Source organism: Polistes dominula, unplaced genomic scaffold (genome assembly GCF_049000335.1).
Source record: "Polistes dominula isolate Pdom_NZ unplaced genomic scaffold, Pdom_raw_medaka contig_12, whole genome shotgun sequence".
NCBI lineage: Eukaryota > Metazoa > Arthropoda > Insecta > Hymenoptera > Vespidae > Polistes > Polistes dominula.
The window spans coordinates 2,425,914-2,449,071 of NW_028301116.1; the positions used below are offsets into that span (position 1 = coordinate 2,425,914).

Consider the following 23,158-nt stretch of genomic DNA (forward strand, 5'->3'; position numbering starts at 1 on the left):
TTATTAAATATTATTAATTATTATAAATATATATTTATATTATATTTTAATAGTTATAATAATTATTAGTAAATTTAATATAATTTAATATTTATTTTATTTTATTATAATATAATTGAATATAATATATACAATATTATAATAAAAATTATTATAATATATAAAATTATAATTTAATTAAATTAATTATTAATAATAATAGTTAAATAATTATTATTATATAATTATTATAAAATTATTATAAATATTAATAAATAGTATATATTATATATTTTATGTTATATAGAATATATACATTAGGGTAGGTCAAAAAAATTAATTATTTTTTTTTTACAAGTGCCACGGAAAAATGGGTTGCTAGACACCTTAAAAGAATTCTTACCAAATATGAGCTTTTAATTTTTATAGGAAGATCCTCCGCATCACAGTTTTTTATTTTTTTCTCAGTCCAATAGAACAACATTCATACCTCATCATTAATTGATTGTACAGAAAAATGTTCTAGACGAATTTTTTAGGAAATTTAATGCTCTACAAAAAAGGTATGTTATATTTTTTCCGGAAACCTCACAATTTCCTCGCTCCTCGGAGATCATCGATCCAACAGATTTCTCGATGAGAGTTCGATATCAATCGCCAAGCTTATCAGTCGACTGCGCTTGCTCTCTCTTCCATATCAATTTATCATTCTGTATCTCATTGTGCGTGTGTGTAAAAATTCTGTATCGTGTTAAATAAAATCTGTTCTGAGAGATCACAAATAAAAAGGTGAAATCCCTTGTCATGTTCGGCTTTCTCATTGGTCGTTACGGTGGTCAGTAACTAGCCATTCGGCCCGCGGTCATTGGAATTTCCACATTGCTGATCCCGACGTGATCTCCGGAACCAGTTCGACCACGTGTTTTTCTCGCTTTTCTTCTCTCTCTCGGTTTCGCCTCGTGGAACGGCCATTTTCTTCCTTCCGGCATCTCCTACGGCAGCCATTTCGTTTTTTGTTCCTCTCTTGCACCACTCTCGTAAGTACGCTCCTTGACTTTTCTTACTTCGTGTGTGTTTTTCTTTTCGAGAAGATGCCGATCATGCGAGCCGAAGCTTCGCCACACGCTACCGGTGGCCAGCCGGACGCAGTTGCGGCGAGAAGTTCGCCCGCGCAAGACTTTGTTAGTCAACGGGCTCCCGTACTGGCTCGTGCACCGGTCACGGCTCCGACCGTCGTACTAGCCTTCACCACCGTGGTTCCTGCTCACACTAACGCCAACAACTCCGCTCCAGGCGACGCCGGACGTCGGTCCATCTGCCGTTGGCCACCCTTTCCGCGTCGAAGCCCGGAGTTGTGGTTCCTACAATTGGAATCACTCTTCTCCTGCCATGATATGTGTTCTGATTCCAAACGGTATCATTCGGCTGTTGCGGGGTTGGACTTCGATACACTGGAAGATAAAAAGACGTGCTCTACCACCCTCCTCCCACCGGGAGGTATGAGCATCTTAGAGCGCAGATCCTCGCTCGCTTCGGCGATACTACGGTTTAGCGTCTTCAAAAGCTTTTCTCAGGGCTGACCATGGAGGACCGGACACCGTCGCAGCTTCTTCGACGGATGCGCTATCTCGCTGGCAACAGCGTCGGCGACGACGCCATCCGGGTTCGGTAGCTTGACCTCCTGCCTCCTCACGTCTCCCAACTACTGCGGTTTCTACGAGCGGCTGATCTGGACGAGCTCGCAGCCACAGCTGACAGCTTAATCGAGTTCTTGCCTAGTAACGTCTCTGCCGTCCGGCAGATTCCTCCTGCCCCGCTGCTGGCTGCTGGTTCTCCACCAGCTTTTGCCTCGCACGTGCCCGGATCCATGCTTGACTTCGTCGCAGCGGAATTAGCGACGGTTCGCTCGACGCTCGCCATTTTGGTCGTGGCGATAAATCGCAACACCGATCAGCTGTTTGAGATGTCTGCCGCTATCAGCAACCTGTTCGAGCTACAACCACCGTGGTCTAGTCTACCGGCTACTGCTTCAGCCCCGCCGCGCGCCGCGCCGGCGTCCTCCCGCTGGGGCCGCTCTCACAGGATGCTCCGGGAAAACGCTGAACGCCTCCGGGAGCCTTTGGAATTCGAGGCAAACCAAGCTTTAGACTGATTGCACTGCCGTCTCAGTGCACCCGCGTCGCCTCTTCGGTGAACGTTCGGCCAAGTCTACTTCCTACCGCCTCGTCCAACTGAGTCATCCGGCTGTTTTCCAGCCTTGGTCCAGCCTCTCCTTCTCGGACGGACTCCGGGCAACGGGTGTCGTCGTCCCAACACCTTCTCCACTCTGGTTCTTCAGGAGGCTTACTTCCGCTTCCTGTTAACCGTCGAGAACTTCGAGAAGGCGCCCGACGCAGCCTCTCTGCAGCCGCAGAGATTGCTATCCTATCGCCTTCGGTACCACTTCGTCTCGCCACCGACGCGTCCAGTTTGGCCGTTGTCGCTGCGTGGCTGCAGCTGGTCGACGAAAGAAACGGCGACCTGTTGGTTTCTTCTCCTAGACGCTGCCATCATCACAGGCTCGCTACGACACTTACAATCGGAAGCTCTTAGCCGTCTTCTAGGCTGTGCATCACTCCTGGCGAATCCGCAAGGGACATCCATTTACAGTGGTGACGGACATTAGCCGCTGATTCACGCAGCTCGCCAACCCTCGGATAAGGCCTCACCTTAACAGTAACGGCGACTCGCTTTTTTACTGCAATCTGACTTATTCGTTTCAGTATGTAGCCGGTGCGGTTAGCGTCGTCGCCGACGCCCTCTCCCAGACTATGGAGGACACTCCCGTCCCGGACCGTCCAGCGGCAATTTCAGCCTGCATCTCTATCAGCCTACTTTCTGCTCTCGGTCGAGGACCGTCGCAGATGCAACGGGCGACAACGCGACAACGAGCTCTCCATCGCTCGCAGTATCCACCTCCCTCAACCTCCAGCACCTCAACGGTGAGGGAATCAAGGTGATCTGCGACATACACGGCGGCCGAGCTCGGTCTTTTTGGCCTCGCTCTCTTTGCACCGCCGTCCTTGAGGCCACCCACGGACGCCTAGAGACCGACGTACCTGGGCATCTTCGACGACTTCACGGCTGTCGCATCTCTTAGCTCGCAGCACCGGAGCGGTCGCTGCATGCCTCGTCTCCAGTTCTTACGATATCGCAGTCTTCGCCTTCTCGGCCTCCGGCTGCATCCGGACCCCTGCCCGTAGTGCCAGCATCGCCTGCTGTGACAGGACTCGTCGTCGTCTCACCGCCACCCTCTACAGCCGTCGCCACGCAGTCACCCTACGTCACCTCCGACTTCGAACCGCCTAACCAGGGACTTCGGCTCAGCTTCTCCGCAAGTCTAATTCCGTCCGCCTCCGGCGTCCGGTCCAGAGGGGGAGTGACTGTGGCGTCCCGCACCTGCTCGGTGCTGACTCCCCATGGTTCACTTTCCATAGCTCTGATGTCTTGCACCAGGACAGTGCCGACATCTCGCGACTGCCAGCGCTAAGTTCGGCAGACGTACCCAAAAACTACTAGAGATGCGTGTGTTTAGTAGCGACACTTTCTGCCTCGGCTTTGTAACCAGACCATGATGTAGACGCGGCCGATTGGTCAGAATTCGCAGCGTAATTGCGCCTGGGAATCTGATTGGTCGGGCCTAGTGGCGTACCTCCCGGATTCATTTCCTCGCTTCTCGGAGATCATCAATCCAACAGATTTCTCGATGAGAGTTCGATATCAATCGCCAAGCTTATCAGTCGACTGCGCTTGCTCTCTCTTCCATATCAATTTATCATTCTGTATCTCATTGTGCGTGTGTGTAAAAATTCTGTATCGTGTTAAATAAAATCTGTTCTGAGAGATTACAAATAAAAAGGTGAAATCCCTTGTCAAGTCCGGCTTTCTCATTGGTCGTTACGGTGGTCAGTAACTAGCTATTTGGCCCGCGGTCATTGGATTTCCCACAGATCTTATTTTAAATAAGAATCCTACATATGTTAATTATAATTGTACTCTTAACAAATGAAATTTAATTCTGTGATCATTTAAAATGTAAAATTTCAGTATAACGAACTAGAAACAACAATAAAAACAATTTTCTTTTTTTATTGTTATTTATTAAACGATAATATAATAACATTTCAATTTTGTATTATATTATTAATTAATTCATCACATTTTTATTAAATATCTTAGAAAATAATTTATATTCATTTATATTATAAAATATATTACGTTTGGCGAATAATTCAAACAAAGATGGAAAATAATATAAATTTTTTAAGTTTTCAATTAAGAATATTTGTAATCTTTTAATTAATTTATTTAAGAAAAAAATAATTTTATTTAAATTTTAGAAACATGCTTGGAAGAAAAATATGGCTACTGTGGTTTATTTTCCTCTGCAAAACCTTCGATGTGGGAATAGGAAAAAACCAACCAGGTAATTTAATTTGATTATCGTTGTAGAATTAACAATTTAAAAAAAAAAAGCATTTTCTAATTATTTATACAATGTTAATTATTTTCAGAATTGAAACGTCATGTTATTTCGCATTACTCTCATAATTTAATCAATAATCGTTAATATCAAATAAATAGTTTTTCGATACATATGTGCGAAGTGAGGCTTTCCAGGGCTCAAAAATTGAGACACGAACCTAAGAAAGGGCGCGTTTACAACGGAGCCGAGTACGCAGACTACCCCCACGTGCCATTAAGCAAGTATCTCAATTAAGCCCTGTAAATACCTCAGTTAGAACATATGTATCGAACAATATTTTTTGTAACGAATACTTTCAAAGTTCAATAGAGAGAAATTATTCATTTACAAAGAAATATTGTAATTAGCCTAACTATATTAGTTATCAAAAATTACTATAAATAAAATAAATAATACACGCAGTTATGGTTAGGAATTGTACAGAGTTGAACGCATGATCGACAGGCTGCTTTTCATAAGTGGTTATTTGGCATGCACAGGCGCTAGAATTAGTCTCAGTACGCTTGATGGTTTGAATGTAGTGGTAGTGGCGAACACATACATTCTATGAATCGTATACATTTTTTGTAATTAATTTTCATTCCCGCACGGTCAATCGGTTGGGAAGTTCGACTCCGACTACTTTCCCGCACGCTACTATAGTAACAACCATAGTTACTACATACAGTGATCTCGGAGACTTTAGCTTGTCTGATCGACACAGGGCCGTTTCTTTCTTTTTTCTATTTTCCTGGTTTTCCCTGGCTTCTGATTGGTTTCCGAGCTAATAGCGAGCTATTTTCACTTCTTACCTGGCTGTAGTCACCAAAAAATTGTCTAACTGTGTACGATAGGGTGGTGCGCTGCAACCGACAACCGAATCGCGAAACAAAAACAAAATCAAAACTTATCGAATATTAGATTTACATATCGAATTATCGTTAATTACATACAAGCTGAATTTTGGATCGTAAAAGCTAAATTTTGGATCGTACAATGCTTCAAATTATGTGACGCGTACGATAATTATCGTACGAATGGGATCACTGACTACATAGTTACAACCATCACGAGAATACGCGACTTTACGGTTGCTAAGCAAGGTTCCAAAATTGAACTTTGGAAGCAGGAGTTACAAAATACAGAAATAATTATTCTACAAAACTGTAGAATAATTATAATTTAATATTTTATAATTTTATGAAATAATAATAATATTATTATTTACATTTTGTTACACATGTTACACAAGAGATTACCATCTCATTTAAAATAAATTGATTCAATTTGTTCATTTTATCGATTCATAACTTACCACATAATTTGTCCTGGATTTGATAACGTTTTAGTTTATTCTCATAATTTTTTTTTAAAACAAACTTTACTAGTTCTTATTGTGATAGTATTTAATTTTGTAATACTTAACAGGATATCAGTGTAAAAAAAAAAATAAATCGAATAACATTTAAATAAAATCTAATTATAAACTTATGTTAATTAGAAAAGTGAAAGTTATTAAAACCCAATGAGGGTCCGGTAATGTTACCGATACCAGTAATACTATTCTCAAAGTTTACAAGATCGTAAGATATGTCATTCTTTAAAACGATTATTATCGCGTTCTATGTTGGTATACAAAAAGCAAAGAAAATTTATGGTAGCAGTTGAAAGCAGTGAAAGGTGTTCACTCCTTACTTCTATTGTTTATTCTATCTGACTGTATATTAAAAAAAAAAATAAAATAAAATAACTCCGTTTCAACAACAAGGACACTCAGTCTCAATCTAATTAAATAACATGTTATGGTTGTTGTGGTTGTTGTCAATGATTTTTAATCAGTACTCTATTATTTATTTTATTTTATTTTATAAAATTTAATTAAAATATATATTTAATAAAATTTAATTTAAAAAAATTAATTAAAAATTTATTTTATAAAATTTAATGAAAATATATATTTCATAAAATTAAATTTTAACACATTTATATAAAAAATTATTTTATAAAATTTAATTGAAATATATTATTTAATAAAATTTAATTTTAATAAAAAAAAAACTAATTTAAAGAAAACATAATATATATTATATCTTATATATTATACTACACAAACACACACACACACACACACACACACACATAATAGTAATATATAAATTGTATCTTTGTCAAAGATCTTTTTATTTATTTACGCGTTTCTCGAGTATCTTGAATAACTAGTTTTTCGTTGAATTTAGTCAGTTCCGTGTAAAGATTTATTACACCTGTATGACTAACACTTGCACTTGATATTTATCTTGTATCCTTTTTTTTATTATTTATTTTCATTTGAAACGATCATAAAATATTTCTAATAAAAAAACTAAACCTTCTTTTACAATTCACAGATCAAGCAACAAAGAAGAATTTAGATTTGGAAGCTTCAGAATCTACTAACAGTAGTTTTTTCAGTCATCCATTTAAATATTTTTACACACCACAAAGCAATGTTTGTTCAACGTTCAATAGATTCACCACGTTACCAAATGTAATCAATTTTTCTCCTATACAAACGTAAGATTATCAAATTTATTGTTCATTTTGTTCTTAATCTATTCTTTTGTTTATTCAAATACAAATTAACACAAAGAATAATAATTAGAATATAAATTATAAAATATACAAATATATGTGTGCAAGTTATATTGGTGAAATAAAAAAGTAAAATTAAAATTAGATCAAATATTAAAATAATATAAATATGATAATATAATTATAATTATTATTAAATATTTTATATTAATATATAAAATAATACTAATATTATTATTATAAAATACTACTAAATATATTATAGCATTACAAAAATATATATATATATATATATATATATATATATTATATATATATTATATATATATTAATTATATATCATTATAATAATATTAGTAGTATTTTATATATTATAACAAATAATAATAATAATATTTTTATCATTTTTACAGACAAACGAATTGCGGTGATACGTTCAATGGACAATGTCCCAAAAATAGATATCGTACTATAGATGGAACCTGTAACAACATTTACAACCCTACATGGGGTTCTGCTAACACACGATATGGACGTCTCCTTCCACCCAAATATGGGGATGGTAAGTAATTTATTTAATTAATTGTTTTATAATTAATCACTATTCCTAAAAACAATTTTTAAATTATTTCATGATAATTAACCTTCATATAATTAACCTTACAACAATACCCAATACTAAATTCCAATATTAATATAATATAAACAAATACTAAAGTTACTATGAAAAATGATGCAATAAAAGTATCTAAATTATTATTGCATTAAAACCAATAGCAATAATAATTTTAATCAATAATAAAAAATAAAAAAACCAAACCAATAATATAAAATAATAAAACCAAACCAAATCAAAAACCCAATAACAATTTTAATCAATTTATATCATATTTACTATCAGTACTGATCATATTTTTTTTTTTTAGTACAAAGTAGAACAATTTAGAACATTTTTTTTACGACTAAATATAATTGATTACTTCTGTAAGGTATACAATCATGTCATATAATTATTGGTGTATATCGTTTATCATTATTATGCAATACTTGTCCAACTATGCGAATGTCTCTAATTGTCGTAAAAAATGTTTTTTTTCTTTTCCCTTTCCTCCATTTGTTTTTTACTTATTTCGTTTGTTCACGCAACTTATAATCCCGTCGTTAACTTTTAACAACTTCCGCTTTCTCAGAAACGATATACTTTTTTTTATTATTATTATTAACATTCTTCAAAATAAATTATACATACACACGTATAGATATATGTACCCATAATTAAGAAAATGGTCTAAGTCAAAATTAAAAAAAATGAGTTTATTAGTTATTACGCATCACATTATTTTAAACTAAAACAATTCAATGTAATTTTCACTATATTGTCAAAAATAATGTCGAGCGGTATTTACATAAGTTTACACAAAGTGGCGTGGTTACAGAAATACAGAATGCAAAAGAGTTACAGATATAACACACAGACAGATACTGAAGACTAAAGACTGACTAACTAATGACAGATACAGACTGAGCACTAAGGACTGACTAAGGACTGACTAAGGACTGAAGACCAAGGACAGACACAGACGGACCAACTGAGGACCGAAGACCAAGGACAGACACAGACGGACTAACTGAGAATTGAAGACTAAGGACACTTTCTTACTTTTTTCCACAAATTTATATCAGAAATGAGCTACACCCCTTTGGAGAGGGAAGGAGATTATAAATCTTATGGACCAATAACATAAGGATCCACCCCATAGTCCACCGATGGGTACAGCCTATAGTTTTTGGTAGTGGAAACTATGAATAAAGAAACTTGATCTGGAACATCGGAATGTTTGTTTATGGTTTTATGGCCCTCCTAAACTTTCCCTTTAGTTTCTGAATAGAGAGTTTTCCTTTGCAGAAAATAAAATATAACGAAAAGAACGTAATACTAGTTTTTTCCTACAGCTCGGCCATACTGACATTTTTGGTCATCCTCGACCAACGAAATATTCACATACAAACGAACACTCACTCACAAGTTTTATTTATTAAACTAACATAAAACATAAGACGTAACGCATAAACTAACATGAAACATAAGACATAAGATAAGATAAGATATGATGCATATACCAAAACATTTTCGAACGACAAAATTTATATTTAAATTTACGGATTTCCTTATTTCCTCGGAAACCTCACCATTTGAATGATATTGAAGATTAAAGTTTGATTATTTCAAGACAAATTTCATTTTTTTTTTGTGAATTTTATAACTCGATAATAAATGACTATTATAAAATGCGCATTACAAATTTTGTAGGAAATTAACTGCTCTATAAAAATGGTGTCTTATGTTTTGGCGATTAAATTAAGCGTTCAAAAGATATTCAGAGACAGAAATCAGTACACATGAAAGTTTCATGATTGAACAATTTGTATTGCTCATTTTATAATAGTCATTTATTGTCGAGTTATAAAATTCATAAACAAAAATGAAATTTGTCTAAAAATCATCAAATTTAAATCTTCAATATCATTCAAATGGTGAGGTTTGCAGAAAAAATATAACATACTTTTTTTGTAGAGCATTAAATTTCCTAAAAAATTCGTCTAGAACATTTTTCTGTACAATCAATTAATGATGAGGTATGAATTTTATCCTATTGGACTGAGAAAAAATAAAAAACTGCGATGTGGAGGATCTTCCTATTAAAATTAAGAGCTCATATTTGGTGAGAATTGTTTCAAAGTGTCTAGCAACCAATTTTTCCGTGGCACTTGAAAAAAAAAATAATTAATTTTTTTGACCCACCCTAATATATATATATATATATTAAAATTAATATAATTATATATATATTACAATTATATTTAATATAATTTTAAAAATTTTATATTTTATTTTATTACAAAAAGAAAGTAGACATTTAGGTTTTGAATTAGTTTTTGAATTTGCTTTAAAATTGTTAGTCTTTAAAATATCTTAAATTTAATATCAAAATAATAATAAAAATTATAATTATTATTTGTATTAATAATACCAAATTATAATATAATATAATATAATATAATATATATATTCATAAATAGTTTATTTTAAGAATCACGAAGTGAAGTTTTAGAATCTTTACAATTTATTTCAAACATATATAAAAATAATAATTAATTAGTTCAAATAAAGGATCTGATCAAAAAAAAAAGATAATAAACAATTATTAATAAGAAGATTAAATAATGACCCGATTTATTAAATAATCCATTTCCATGAATTAAATTTTGTTTATAAATTAAAATGAGTCATATCGTAGCTTACTTAAACGTTCATTACCATAAACGTGAGTTTAATAATCGAAAGCACGTTTATAACTCGACCGACTTTTAAACGATTGCATAATCATTTATCAGTAATGTACATTATACACGAAATTAATACATAACTGATAATATTTATTATTCACATTTCAACGATGCGGAACGTTTAATTAATATTTCATTTATTTAGGAATCCAAGAACCAACTAAATCAATTACGGGAGAAGAATTACCTTTATCAAGGGTGATAAGTTATACATTATTTCCCAGCATACCTATCAAGGACAACAAACATACATTAGCTGCTATGCAATGGGGTCAAATTATAACCCATGATATGACTTTGATCGAAGGAACAACACAATCATGTAAGTATTATTTTATACATTTTTTTTTCAAATTTTAAAATACAATTTACGAATTTTATTACGAATTTTAACAAAATTTGTTTAAATTTTGTTAAAATATAATAATTAATTTATTATAATTAATAATAATTAATTAATTTATAATTTATTAATTTTTAATTTAATAATAATATATTAATAATTTAATATATTAATTATTATTAATATATTAATGCATTAATTATATATATATATATATATATATATATATATATATATATATATATATATATATATATTTTATTCTTGATATTTCATAATTAATTTATTATATAATTATAATGTTTTTTTTATTATTATTATTTTTTCAAGCTATATATATATATATATAGATATAAATTGTACGTACTTGTAGGAGTATCTGTCATTATTCAGAATAAAAATCAATATTTGTGTGTATGTGCACTTTTAAAGTAAAAAAAGAATCAATTATTTAAAATTCTAACCAAACTTTTTTTTTGTTTCCTTCTTATCACTGAAGGTTTAACGTATTGTTCGAACGAACGTCACATTTCAACTGAATACAATTGTAGAATGTTGTTGTACAGTCAAGTATAGTAGTATTATTGTTGAACTTGACTATCAACTACTTGTTGAATGTTCTTACCACTGTCACTGCAGCAACTATGTATACTGAAGACAGGCTCGTGCCTTAGAGATATCTTCGAAGATCGTTACAAACCGATACTTGCGGTATACGAAACTCAAAGCATATCGCAGCCTAACGTCGGCGATCGTCGGCTGTGAAAATTGCTTGTGTGTGTGTTATGTTTGCACCAACACATGAACCGAATGTCTTTTCGATACGAAATTTAGTCTACTGTATGCTTTGAGTTTCGAATAACACGAAGATCACTCTGGTAAGCGATTTCATTCAATGTGAAGTATCATGACACCCGGGCCACACAATTCGCTTTATGTCACTTATCAAGGCGCTATTTAGATAATGAGTTGGGGGCATCTTAGACGTTTCTTTCACTCTTATATTTACTATTGGAGAAATAATTTTACAAACGAAGCAAATATATAAGGATTGTTTACGTAATCAGCTAACCCGTCAATTTGACGGGTCTCGTAGAAATAGGTATACCACAAACAAATTTCAAAATTTATAAGGCTGAAGAAAATAATGATTGTGTGTATAAACTCTTTTAATGAAATTATAAATTTAAGATTCAAAGTAGTTAAGATTAATACTATGGTTTATTGCGTGTTTCATTTCAAAGTTTGAAATACGTCAAATTGACGAGTCCCGTAAACCTAGTGTTAATGCTATACAAAAAAGGTATCATTCTCGAGACAAGGCAATAGTATGTCAATAATCTTATTGATTTTACTCAATCTTGATATTGGATAACATTGCAAGAAACGAGTTCTTTTTTTTCTTTTCAATCATGCCATTTCCTGCCATAATAGTGTACAGGTTCTAAATAACATATTCATCAAGTGAAACTCATTTAATGTCACATATAACGATAGTTTAATATAGTTAGTTAATATAGTATAATATTAGAATTACCAGAAAGTATATTTACGTATTTATTCTAACATACATCGAATAAAAATAAGTTAATAAATTAAAATATATTCAATCAATGTTAGAATAACCATAGTTGTAATGATTAACCAATTTAACATTTGAGTTAATTAAGAAACACATTGAAGTATTTAAACATCGTGAATGGGTTGAAAAGTTTTGAGCCTAACATATACAAATAATTTTTTTTTGTTTATAAGTTTTCTATATGGCATTAAAATTATTTTGTAGATAAAAAAAATAAGATTAAAATTTTTTGTTATCTCTAATATGAAAAAAATTAATTTATAAATATAGGAATATAATAAATTAATTATTATTATAATTATATATAATATAATAGTTAATTTGTTTTATAATATTATAATATTATATTTTATTATTATTATAATATTAAATTAATTGATTTATTTTAATATTATGTTAATAAATTAATTTATAAAATTATAATAATATAAATTTTTATTTTTATTATTTTTGTGTATATATATTTTTTTTTTACGAAAATAGATCCCCATACGATACAATGCTGTACAAACGAGGGTTATTTCACACCTAGAGAATTTTCTGATCCGAAATGTTATCCCATCATAATACCTTATAATGATCCGTACATCAATTCAATTGAATGTATGAACTTCGTTCGTAGTATTACTGATCTTGACCGTCATTGTAACTTACGAAACAAACCCGCTGCAGAACAGGTTAGTTACTTTCTCATGTAATATCCTTTTGTAATTTCTTATAGATCTATTATGTTAATATTCTTGCTATCAAACAAAACTTTAATACTTTTTAATAATACAATAATTTTATCCAAAAATGTTCACATCAATTTTTCAATTGTTTTAATTAATTAAATTATTACAGAAAAAATAATATTGCAATAATAAATTGTCAATTTAAATTTAGATTTTACTTCGATACATTAAAATGATAATAAATTAACTTTTTTGTCTTTTTATTCGATTTTCACAAACTCTCTTTATATTTTTTATAAAATAATATTTAAGAGAACAAAAAAATAAATTATAAATTTAGTTTTTATTAACTTTTTCCTATTGTTTTTCATTAATTGCAATTTGCCTTATTGATTAAAATTATTTTAGTATGTATAACAGATGATAAACGGAATACCATATATAAAAAGGTTTACAAGTATAGTAAGAATAAAACAACTTACGTAGTGTTTATTTTCTAAACAACAGCTGCACAATTGTGACGAAAATATCTATCTCATAAATACAGTAGTAAAAATGAATTTACAATACTGTATTATTTTTATTCAATATTTTTATCAATAGTAATAATAATTAAAATTAAAAGTTTATGATTTTAGAATCGATTGTATATTTGATTTTTAAATTTAATCATTATTGTTTGTACTTACGATAAATTAATTTATTATAAATACATTTTACATATTATAGTTAACTGCAGTTACACATTATTTGGATCTTTCGATCGTTTATGGATCAACCGATCAAGTTGCAAACAGTGTCCGTTCCAGAATTGCTGGACGTTTGAGAGTAGACATCCGTAATAATAAAGAATGGCTTCCAGCAGCGGAAAATAAATCGACTATTTGCAATCTAGATCATCAAAACGAAATATGTTACGCAGCTGGTAATATTCTTTTTATATTTTTATTATTTTATTTATTAAATAACTAACAAATCATATTTTTATTTCAACCAAATGTTGCATTAAAAATAACGCAATACTTGTTTGGATTTGTTGGATTCAATAATAAAAATAAATTAAATTTATTGAAATATAATTGAAATATCAATACATGTTTTATACAAAAAGATTTGAATTATTTTAATAAATATTAAATAAATAAAATGTGACTTACTAGAGACATCTGTTAGTACGAAAAGTTATAAATGTTTTAGTATATCATTATGAAACTAAATGTAGATTTCCAATTTATCGACACTGAATGGAATAATGCCTACTTTTAGGCGTAATTTAATTAATTATTTAATTAAACTATAAAATTTAATATATTTTTAAAATTAATAATATTAGAATAAAATGAAATTATATAATAATTAAATAATAAGTTGAATTAATAATAATTTTATGTTTCTATCTGTTACTAATTATTTAATAAAATAAAATTTTATTTTTATAGGTGATACTCGTGTAAATCAAAATACCCAATTAACGGTATTGCAGATATTGTTACTTAGAGAACACAATCGTATAGCAGGAATACTTGCACGTTTAAATCCACATTGGTCAGATGAAATGACTTATCAAGAAACCAGGCGTATTCTTATTGCCAAACATCAACATATATCATATTACGAATGGCTACCATTATTCCTTGGTATGAATTATTTTTATTTTTATTTAATTCAAACTTTCTTATAACTTTTTCAATATTCTTTGACATTAATACTCTCATAGTGTTTATGTTATTTTAATAAGACCTAATTCTTAACCAAGATAAATTTATACTTAACTACTTAACTATTCATTGTCCTCGTTTTTCATGCACGTCCTTCCTTCGCGCATAAAATAAATATATATCGTTATTTCCTTGGATTTTATTGTTTTCGAAAATTCCTTACCATTTTCGATAATTCTCATCTTAAAATATATTTTTATGTATATTTATTGCGGTAATATAATATATGGTAGTTATATGTAAATAAAAATATATTTTACTCATATAACGTGAAAAAAGTTGTATGTCATTCACACATACAACTTAAAAAAAGCATTAAAAAATACTTTGTGTGTGTTTACTATTTAATCCTTTAAATATACAGGTGAAAAGCAGATTTATGAAAATAAAATACTTTACCATACAGATGATTATGTTAATGATTATAATTCTCACGTTGATCCAAGTGTTCTTAATGAACATTCTACTGCAGCATTCAAATATTTCCATTCTCTTATTGCTGGATATCTCAAGTTAGTATTTAACCACATGATTTATATCAATGTTACAATTCACTTTATTTCAAATTGATTATATTATTTTGTTATAAATTAAAAATGATTTCATTTTTGTTAATACAAATTAGATTAATAAACGAAGCAAGGCATTCAGTTGCACAACCATTAAGATTAAATGATTGGACTAATAAACCTGAAGTTATTGAACGTGGTGATAATATGGATAGTCTTACAAGAGGTTTGTCGTGTCAACACGAATTAGCCAGTGATCAATTTTTCGACGAAGAAGTATATATATTTTTTATTGTATATCTTTATTTTTTTTTAATTAACCTATTACCGAAAACAATACGAAAATGCAAAAAAAGAAAATTAAAATACTTGCATAATAATATTAATACTATAACTATTATAGAATATATATATATATATATATATATATATATATTATAATACTATACTACATTACGTAGGTTGGAACTTAAATAGTGGCAACTATTTATTCAAAATTGATACGAAAAAGTTACATGTGTTCTCCTATTACTGTCTTTTAAAGAAGTCACCAGCATTGTGTAGAACCCGTTGCCAGCAATTTGGAAGACTTAGTATACTGTTAGCAGAGCCTGCTCTGTTGATGGTGCGAATGGAGCGGTCTACTACCTGTCGAATCTCTGGAACAGTTCTGAAGCGAATGCCACGATGGGTTCCGCATGAATTAATGGAAATGCAGAAATGGATGCGTTGCGAAGCTGTTCAAACGAACTTGGAGAGCTATGAGCCCGAATGAGAGGCTTTCTTACGCCGTATCGTAACACTGGATGAGACATAGCAGTAGACCGCTCCATTGAGCTCTATTCGCACCATTAACAGAACAAGCTCTGCTGACGGTATACTACGCCTTCCACATCGCTGACAACGGGTTCTACACAACGCTGGTGACTACTTTGAAGGACAGTAACAGGTGCAAACATGTAACTCTTTTGTATCGGTTGTGAATAAAGAGTTGCCATTATTTAAGTTTCAACCAACGTATATTTTATATACTTAGTATATATTATAGTATATATATAGTATTATTATATAATTTATAATATATTACTATATATTACACTAATATAATTACTAATATATATTAAATACTATAATAAATACATAAATTACTAATATATATAGTATTACTGAAGTATATAAATACTGTAATACTTGTATAATGATATTAATATAAACATTATTAAATAATATAATATTTTAATTGTAAAAATAATTTTATATCATTAATTATTGATTTAAAATAAAATAGTAAAAACTTCTAATATTTTCATAATTTTTAATATCTCATTCTAAAGTTGCACTTATTAAAAAAAACTAAAATTTTAAAATGCGTTTCAAAATAAGGCCATTGTCGAGTAATGGGTTAATTTATTATATATTTACCTTCAAAAATGAATTAAATCAAAGCAAAATAAAGAATATTATTCTTATGATTTATTTTATAAAATATGTCTCTTGTTTTCAATTTTTGTTATTTAATTCATTATGATAATTATGATAAATGTAATTTTTCCTTTGTTATTTTAGACAACGTTATACTTGTTTAAACGTCAAGAACAATTTGGCATAGATTTACGTGCCACGGATATACAAAGAAATCGTGATCATGGTTTAGCATCGTATAATGATTTTCGTGAATATTGTCATTTGAAAAAAGCTGTACATTGGAATGATTTCAGCGATTACATATCACCAGAAGTATGAAGACATTTTTATTCATTCAAATGATTCTCTTCGAAAGAATATTTTTATGTTGTGTTGTATTGTTTAAGTATTTGCTTTTTTTTTGTAGAATATTAAAAAATTAGCGAGTCTCTATTCCTATCCTGATGACGTAGATTTAACTGTTGGTGGTTCTTTGGAAGAACACGTGCCAGGTACTCTTACTGGTCCAACCTTCCTTTGCATTCTTCTTAGACAATTTTATCGAACTAGAGTTGGTGATCGATTCTGGTACGAAACTGGTGATCATGAACTAGCATTTACCAGAGGTCAGTATTATATATATAATAATAATAATAATAATAATAGAAATAATAATAATATAGTTAATATAATATTTTAATATAATTCATATTAAAATATATATTAAATATAAATGAATAACTAAATTTATAATTTAATTTATATTAAATTATATTATAATATAATAGATAATATAATAATATAATAATTTCATATTTGATAATTTAAATGTATAATTAATTATAATATTATTTTTATTATAAAAAATAATGAAACTAATTATAATTATCCTTAAATAATTTTCTTCTTTTTTTCTTTTTTTCTTTCTTTACATCAAAATTAAATAATAAACTGTACTTTTAGAACAATTGAGAGAAATACGAAAATCGACAATATCCAAATTATTCTGTGACAATGGTGATAATATTAAATTAATGCAACCCAAAGGTTTCGAACTTATTTCCGAATCGTAAGTATTCAATTTATATTTAACGATTATGTCAGAACAATTACGTTCTTCTTCTTAATTCTATTCGTATTTTCAGAAATCCACTGGTTGATTGCAAAGATCTACCTGACATGGATTTATCATTATGGAAAGATTATGCTCCAGAAATTAAGAATTTAAACAATTGAAAAATTTATTTTTATGTAAAATCATTATCACCAAATAACCAATTTTTCTTTATTGGTTATTCAAGTGATATTGTAGATGATAATAAATAAATTTGTATATAAATATGATTAAAAAAAATATATAAATATTATTTTTATATAAGGAATTTATTAACAAGTGTGTATTGTAAAACTAAACAAACAAACTAAAACAAAAGTTATTCTATGTGTAACATTCATACGTTCAAATATAGATAAAAGTAATTTACGTTTTTTACGATAATAATTATTTCGAGCCTTGAATAAAGTTATAAACATACAAACAAATGTAAAATAGAAAAATTACTGTATATTATTATACAAATATATTGCATTGTAGTGGTCAGTAATTATTAAATATTATTAATTATTATAAATATATATTTATATTATATTTTAATAGTTAATTAATTATTAATAAATTTAATATAATTTAATATTTATTTTATTATATTATAATATAATTAAATATAATATATATAATATTATAATAAATAATATTATAATATTATTAAATTTATTTTTAATAATAATAGTTAATTAATTATTATAAAATTATTATAAATATTAATAAATAGTATATATTATATCTTTTATGTTATATATAATATATACATGCATATTAAGCATCAAATATATAAAAAGAAACAGAAATTAATTTGTTAACTAGAAAGTAACGATATAAATGTTCTAATATCAATTAATATAAAAACACACACATTGATATTATATAAAAAGAATATCAACAACAATAAATTTTTAAAAAAACCTTGAAATTGTATGACAATGCTCGTTAAAAATAAAATACAAAGAAACAATAATTATAAACACCACGTGAAGATATTCAATGCTAAAATTATTCTAATTGTTAACTTTAAAAATAACAAATTACACGATAAGATACATGCATCAGTTGGATTATTATTTTAAAATGACAACGCATATTTTTACAGTAATGAATATTTCATTAGACTCTTTTGTAAGTTAGTCAAACGTTCTAAGACTGGAACGTTTCTTATTGACAGCATTGAAATAAAACAATAGGTACTTTGCATCACAATTATTTTCTAAAATTATTATTTGTGAAAAAATACGAAGCAACATGATAAAACAAAAATATCAATATTTCGCTGTTATTTTTTCCTGTTTAATTTGTATCAATGTATGTTCCAGTGCTGTAATTGGTAAGTAATATTATAATTTTTTAATAAACAATGTATTATAGATATAAAAATATTTTGTTAAAATATTTAATATATAATAATAAAAAAATAAAATAAATATTTTATAGAATATGATGTAATATATAATTGTTATACAAAAAATATTATTTTATTATTATTATTATATATATTAAATGTATTTTTATTTATTATTATTATTGTTTATATATATTATTGTATTATATATTGTATAAATTGTATTATATATTATATATTGTATTATGTATTGTATTATTATATATATTATTGTATTTTATATATTATTATATTATTGTTTTTTAAGCTAGAGGACCAATGGACTCAAGAGACGTTGATATTCATCAGGATGATGCACTAATTAGAGATTTAGTATCAATAGCATTATTATTAAAAAGTGTTCCAGTAATAGGCCCTAGATTGATGACTGTACCTGAAAAAGATCATCCATTCCGTTGCAAATTTTGAATACACGACGAATCATTTAATAGACAAACTTTTACGTAGTACTTTACCATGTACGATAACAATTAATGGAATAACATGCGAAGGGATACAACGAAATGGCGGCCTTATATATGTTATCAGAAATTCTATTGATACAATGCCAAATACTAGGATATTTTACGTCGTAAAACAATTTTTAGATGTGGTACTATGTCTTTATCAAATTAATACGAAACAAAATCCTTAAAATGCATTTAAATTAGTTGCAAATGTTATCATTTGTCATTTGATCTATTTGTTTATATTTGTTATAGATGACATTTGCACTTCAAGTTCTTTATCTATGGGGAAGTTCTATCTGAATTATAATGTATCTTCGTAAAATAGAAAATAAGATTTATTAATTGTTATTAGTTCATATTTCTTGCAAATATATCGGTTAGTTCGTATATATTGCAACTTTAAAGTTCGTATTATTAAAAATAAATAACAATAAGGAAATAGGTTTCTGCTTAAATAATAAAAATAAAACAACTATGCTAAGGCTTTAATAAACTTATAATGAAAATTATTGGAAATGTTTTATTTTCGTTGTAAAAAAAATGAAATAGAAAGTATTTAGTTATGTGTATATGTATATGAATTAATATATATATATATATATATAAATGGTGTTATGAAAATATTAATTAATGTATCAATGTATAAATGAATTAATGTGTACAAAAAAACAATGCATAAGAAAATGTATTTATTCTGTATTATAATTATAATACCTTTTACAACTTATTGTTCGTTACTTTAAAAATTTCCATTTATCAAGTATTAATATCATAATATATATATATATATATATATATATATATATATATATATATATATATTTAATTACATAAATATCATAATAATCTCATAAAGATATATAAATAATCTCATATATGAATTTTATTTAAGTATATAAAGAAGCAATAATAAATGATAATTTAAAAATAACAGGTTATTCATAAAACTATATATAAAAATGAAGCAATTAGGTATAAAAGGAGAATAAGAACATAATAGATTACATTATATAACAAATAACAAAATATTTCAATATAAATTATTGCTATTAGTTAATTAGATTTTGTTAATTTTTAAACTATAACCGTGATAAACAAATTGTATTTCCATGATGTATTGTAAATAGTATTTTTTGTCTATTTGTCCCAATTTTCTACTATTTGTCCCAAAATAGTTGTCATATTTGCATAAACATTTGCATGTAACAAATAAGTTAGGACAAAGGTAATGTTATTCATAACATATCTAAAATCCTTAATTCTTCTATATATTTACTTAGAAATAATACAATAATAATTACTATATATGATATCAATTGTAAGGCAGTTATTGGTTGTTTTAAAAGTCTAAGAGAATTTTTATATACTTATTATGTCTTTAAAAACATTATAAATTCTCTAGAGCTGCTCTCATACCTTCATTTCACTTACAAATCTTTCAAATAACAAAATTCGTACCCCTACTTTGTTGTTTATTAGGCAAGATTGGCTTAAAAAACATATTTGCTAATTTTTTATGCAAATACTTAAGACAGTCTGGTAATGGAGCATTCTCAGATAAACTTTCTAAAAATGGCCTCTTAAACAGTCTTTTAGCTTCTTCATATTGTTCAACAGTAATTGTTCGATCATCCAAATGTACAAGATGTGGAAACCATGATATGATAAACAATCTTTATAAAGAAAGTAGTAATGTAATAGTAATGTAATCATATATAAAGCTTTGGAAAATATAATGAAACATATTTGTCTGTGTAATATATCTTACCTATACTGTAGGTAATCATAGAATGTTCCACCATTGAGATAACTAGGCGCAGCCTTATTTCCCATAAGACTCAAATATTTCAAATTAGGCATACTCTCATAGAGATTCTTAATAAATGGATATAATTGATCTATCTTATTATGATTAATCCATAATAATTGAAGTTTCGGCATATATGGGAAAACCGTAAAGTCATCTATATTATTATAATCCAAATTGAGAGACGTAAGGTTTTCAAACTCCGATAGAAATTGTAAATTTCTAGAAAGGAATCAATATAACAACTTAATGGATATAATTAAAGTTATCTAAAGAATGAACTATATATAGTGTACTCACCTACAGAATTTATTATGACTAATATCTAAAGTGTGTATTGTGTTTCCATAATTTTCAATAATATCGAATGGCATATGAAATAGATTTTGAAATGCGAAGGACAAAGATTCAACATAACTAGTTTGCAAATCATTGGAAAATGAAACTTTTGGATTCCTAGAGTGTATATCTATAAAGATTAATTTCCCAAGGGAAGTCATGGTTATTCCTTTGATTATGTTAACCTTTTCCACCTCGACCACCAATCCTTATTGCTAACAATATTAACTCATCCCATAGATCCAACCTAAAATGTAATAAATTATCTTATACTTTATATAAGTATGTTATACCATATGTTCATAAAAAATGAAATATATAAATGTAATAGAATAGTCATCTAAAATAATGTAAATTTTTAATCAACGTACCTATTAATACTGTTCACCCCTATTTCAGCTGCAACTATAAAACACATTTGTAGATAATACTAAATGTAGAAAGTAACACGCTTTATATAAAAGAATGTGATACTGGATTAAGAATTTGAAATGACTATAACGTTATTACTAACGTTAAAGTATGAAAATTCGAACAGTATAAAGTTAAAAGTCTTGAGTATGATAAGATATGGATAATACGAGTGAACGTTAATACCTACGTTATCTACTTAAATGATGATTATATGAAATAGATTTTTATACTTTGAGGTTAGAATGAATTATATAATATTATTCGGAAAATTTATAAGATCACACACACCCAAGTGTTATGAAACTCTAGAATATTAATGAATATTAAATACGTACAATAATTTTACTGAATTTACCTGCATTATCTTTCCAAACGTGTTTACATGGATGTATTTCACCGGATAACCTTTAATTTACGTACTCTCTGTATAAAATGATATTAAAGCGGTTAAATTTCACAGGTGTGATCATATTATCGCTCATATTACCAACGATAGTACTTCAACCGTATAAATTATTATACAAATATTTAAATAATTATTTAATTATATTCACTCATGTATTATACTTATTTGACATTATGCGAGTTTGCAATTTTTATTCTTTTAAAATAATTTTTAGAAAATTATGTCAATTTATATTAATAATAATTAGTTAAATAAATTAAAAAGAAAACTAAAAAAGAGTAACAACGATACAATTATTTAAAATTATAAATTTATGCAACAACTGCAGCGCCATATCGTAAGATATGCAATTAATGTATAGAAAAAAAATTCAAGGTCGTTGATCAGAAAGAGGAAGGTTTATTTAATTATTTAATTAAAGATTTTTACTTGTGCTGATAATTACAATAATTTAATTAATTTTACAATTTATTTTATATATTATTTAAAAAAAAATCAATTTTTTTCTAATATATTTTGTTTTTCTTTTAACTAATTTCATTATCATAATTATCAGCTTATATATATTAATTATTAATTAATAATTAATAATTATAAA

At 28.3% G+C, this 23,158-nt stretch overlaps 2 protein-coding genes and 1 long non-coding RNA gene across 7 annotated transcripts; 2 read left to right on the plus strand and 1 right to left on the minus strand.

The window, feature by feature from the left end:
• The first annotated feature begins 315 nt into the window (after nt 1-315).
• LOC107065685 (peroxidase) lies at nt 316-18,233 on the plus strand. The gene is made up of 14 exons (XM_089176778.1): nt 316-3,877; nt 4,359-4,444; nt 6,871-7,036; nt 7,468-7,616; nt 10,548-10,724; nt 12,811-13,004; nt 13,731-13,926; nt 14,441-14,638; nt 15,084-15,231; nt 15,345-15,504; nt 16,795-16,965; nt 17,060-17,258; nt 17,596-17,701; nt 17,778-18,233. The coding sequence occupies exons 2-14, from the start codon at nt 4,363-4,365 to the stop codon at nt 17,866-17,868; spliced, it is 2,037 nt and encodes a 678-aa protein (XP_089032904.1). The 5' UTR covers nt 316-3,877; nt 4,359-4,362; the 3' UTR covers nt 17,869-18,233.
• Nucleotides 18,234-18,676: 443 nt separating this feature from the next.
• Nucleotides 18,677-20,282, plus strand: LOC107067745 (uncharacterized). Of its 2 annotated transcripts, XR_016178045.1 has the most exons (3): nt 18,677-19,070; nt 19,393-19,737; nt 19,847-20,282. It is a non-coding gene; the product is annotated as an uncharacterized LOC107067745 (long non-coding RNA). The 2 variants fall into 2 exon arrangements; XR_016178046.1 differs by having other exon boundaries at nt 19,393-20,282.
• Nucleotides 20,283-20,846: 564 nt separating this feature from the next.
• Nucleotides 20,847-22,902, minus strand: LOC107067736 (leucine-rich melanocyte differentiation-associated protein). 4 transcript variants are annotated; one of them, XM_015323518.2, is made up of 5 exons: nt 22,510-22,901; nt 22,112-22,145; nt 21,702-21,987; nt 21,363-21,623; nt 20,847-21,267 (listed from the first exon to the last, which is right to left on the minus strand). In XM_015323518.2, exons 3-5 carry the CDS (start codon nt 21,899-21,901, stop codon nt 21,033-21,035), a joined length of 696 nt encoding a protein of 231 aa, XP_015179004.1. In that variant the 5' UTR covers nt 21,902-21,987; nt 22,112-22,145; nt 22,510-22,901; the 3' UTR covers nt 20,847-21,032. The 4 variants fall into 4 exon arrangements, with proteins under 4 accessions (XP_015179004.1, XP_015179013.1, XP_089032906.1 ...); XM_015323527.2 differs by lacking the exon at nt 22,510-22,901 and adding an exon at nt 22,342-22,460; XM_089176780.1 differs by lacking the exon at nt 22,112-22,145 and having other exon boundaries at nt 22,510-22,902.
• Between the last annotated feature and the right edge of the window lie 256 nt (nt 22,903-23,158).

What these genes read in the sequence shown, in the direction of transcription:
- LOC107065685 (XM_089176778.1), top strand. Translation starts at nt 4,363, where the DNA reads ATGCTTGGAAGAAAAATATGGCTACTGTGGTTTATTTTCCTCTGCAAA. An exon ending in AATTTTTCTCCTATACAAAC is followed by an intron (nt 7,037 to 7,467) that starts GTAAGATTATCA and finishes TCATTTTTACAG; the next exon opens with ACAAACGAATTGCGGTGATA. An exon ending in CTTATTGCTGGATATCTCAA is followed by an intron (nt 15,232 to 15,344) that starts GTTAGTATTTAA and finishes AATACAAATTAG; the next exon opens with ATTAATAAACGAAGCAAGGC.
- LOC107067736 (XM_089176780.1), bottom strand. Translation starts at nt 21,901, where the DNA reads ATGACTTCCCTTGGGAAATTAATCTTTATAGATATACACTCTAGGAAT. An exon ending in AGTCATAATAAATTCTGTAG is followed by an intron (nt 21,624 to 21,701) that starts GTGAGTACACTA and finishes ATTCCTTTCTAG; the next exon opens with AAATTTACAATTTCTATCGG. An exon ending in TATGATTACCTACAGTATAG is followed by an intron (nt 21,268 to 21,362) that starts GTAAGATATATT and finishes TTCTTTATAAAG; the next exon opens with ATTGTTTATCATATCATGGT.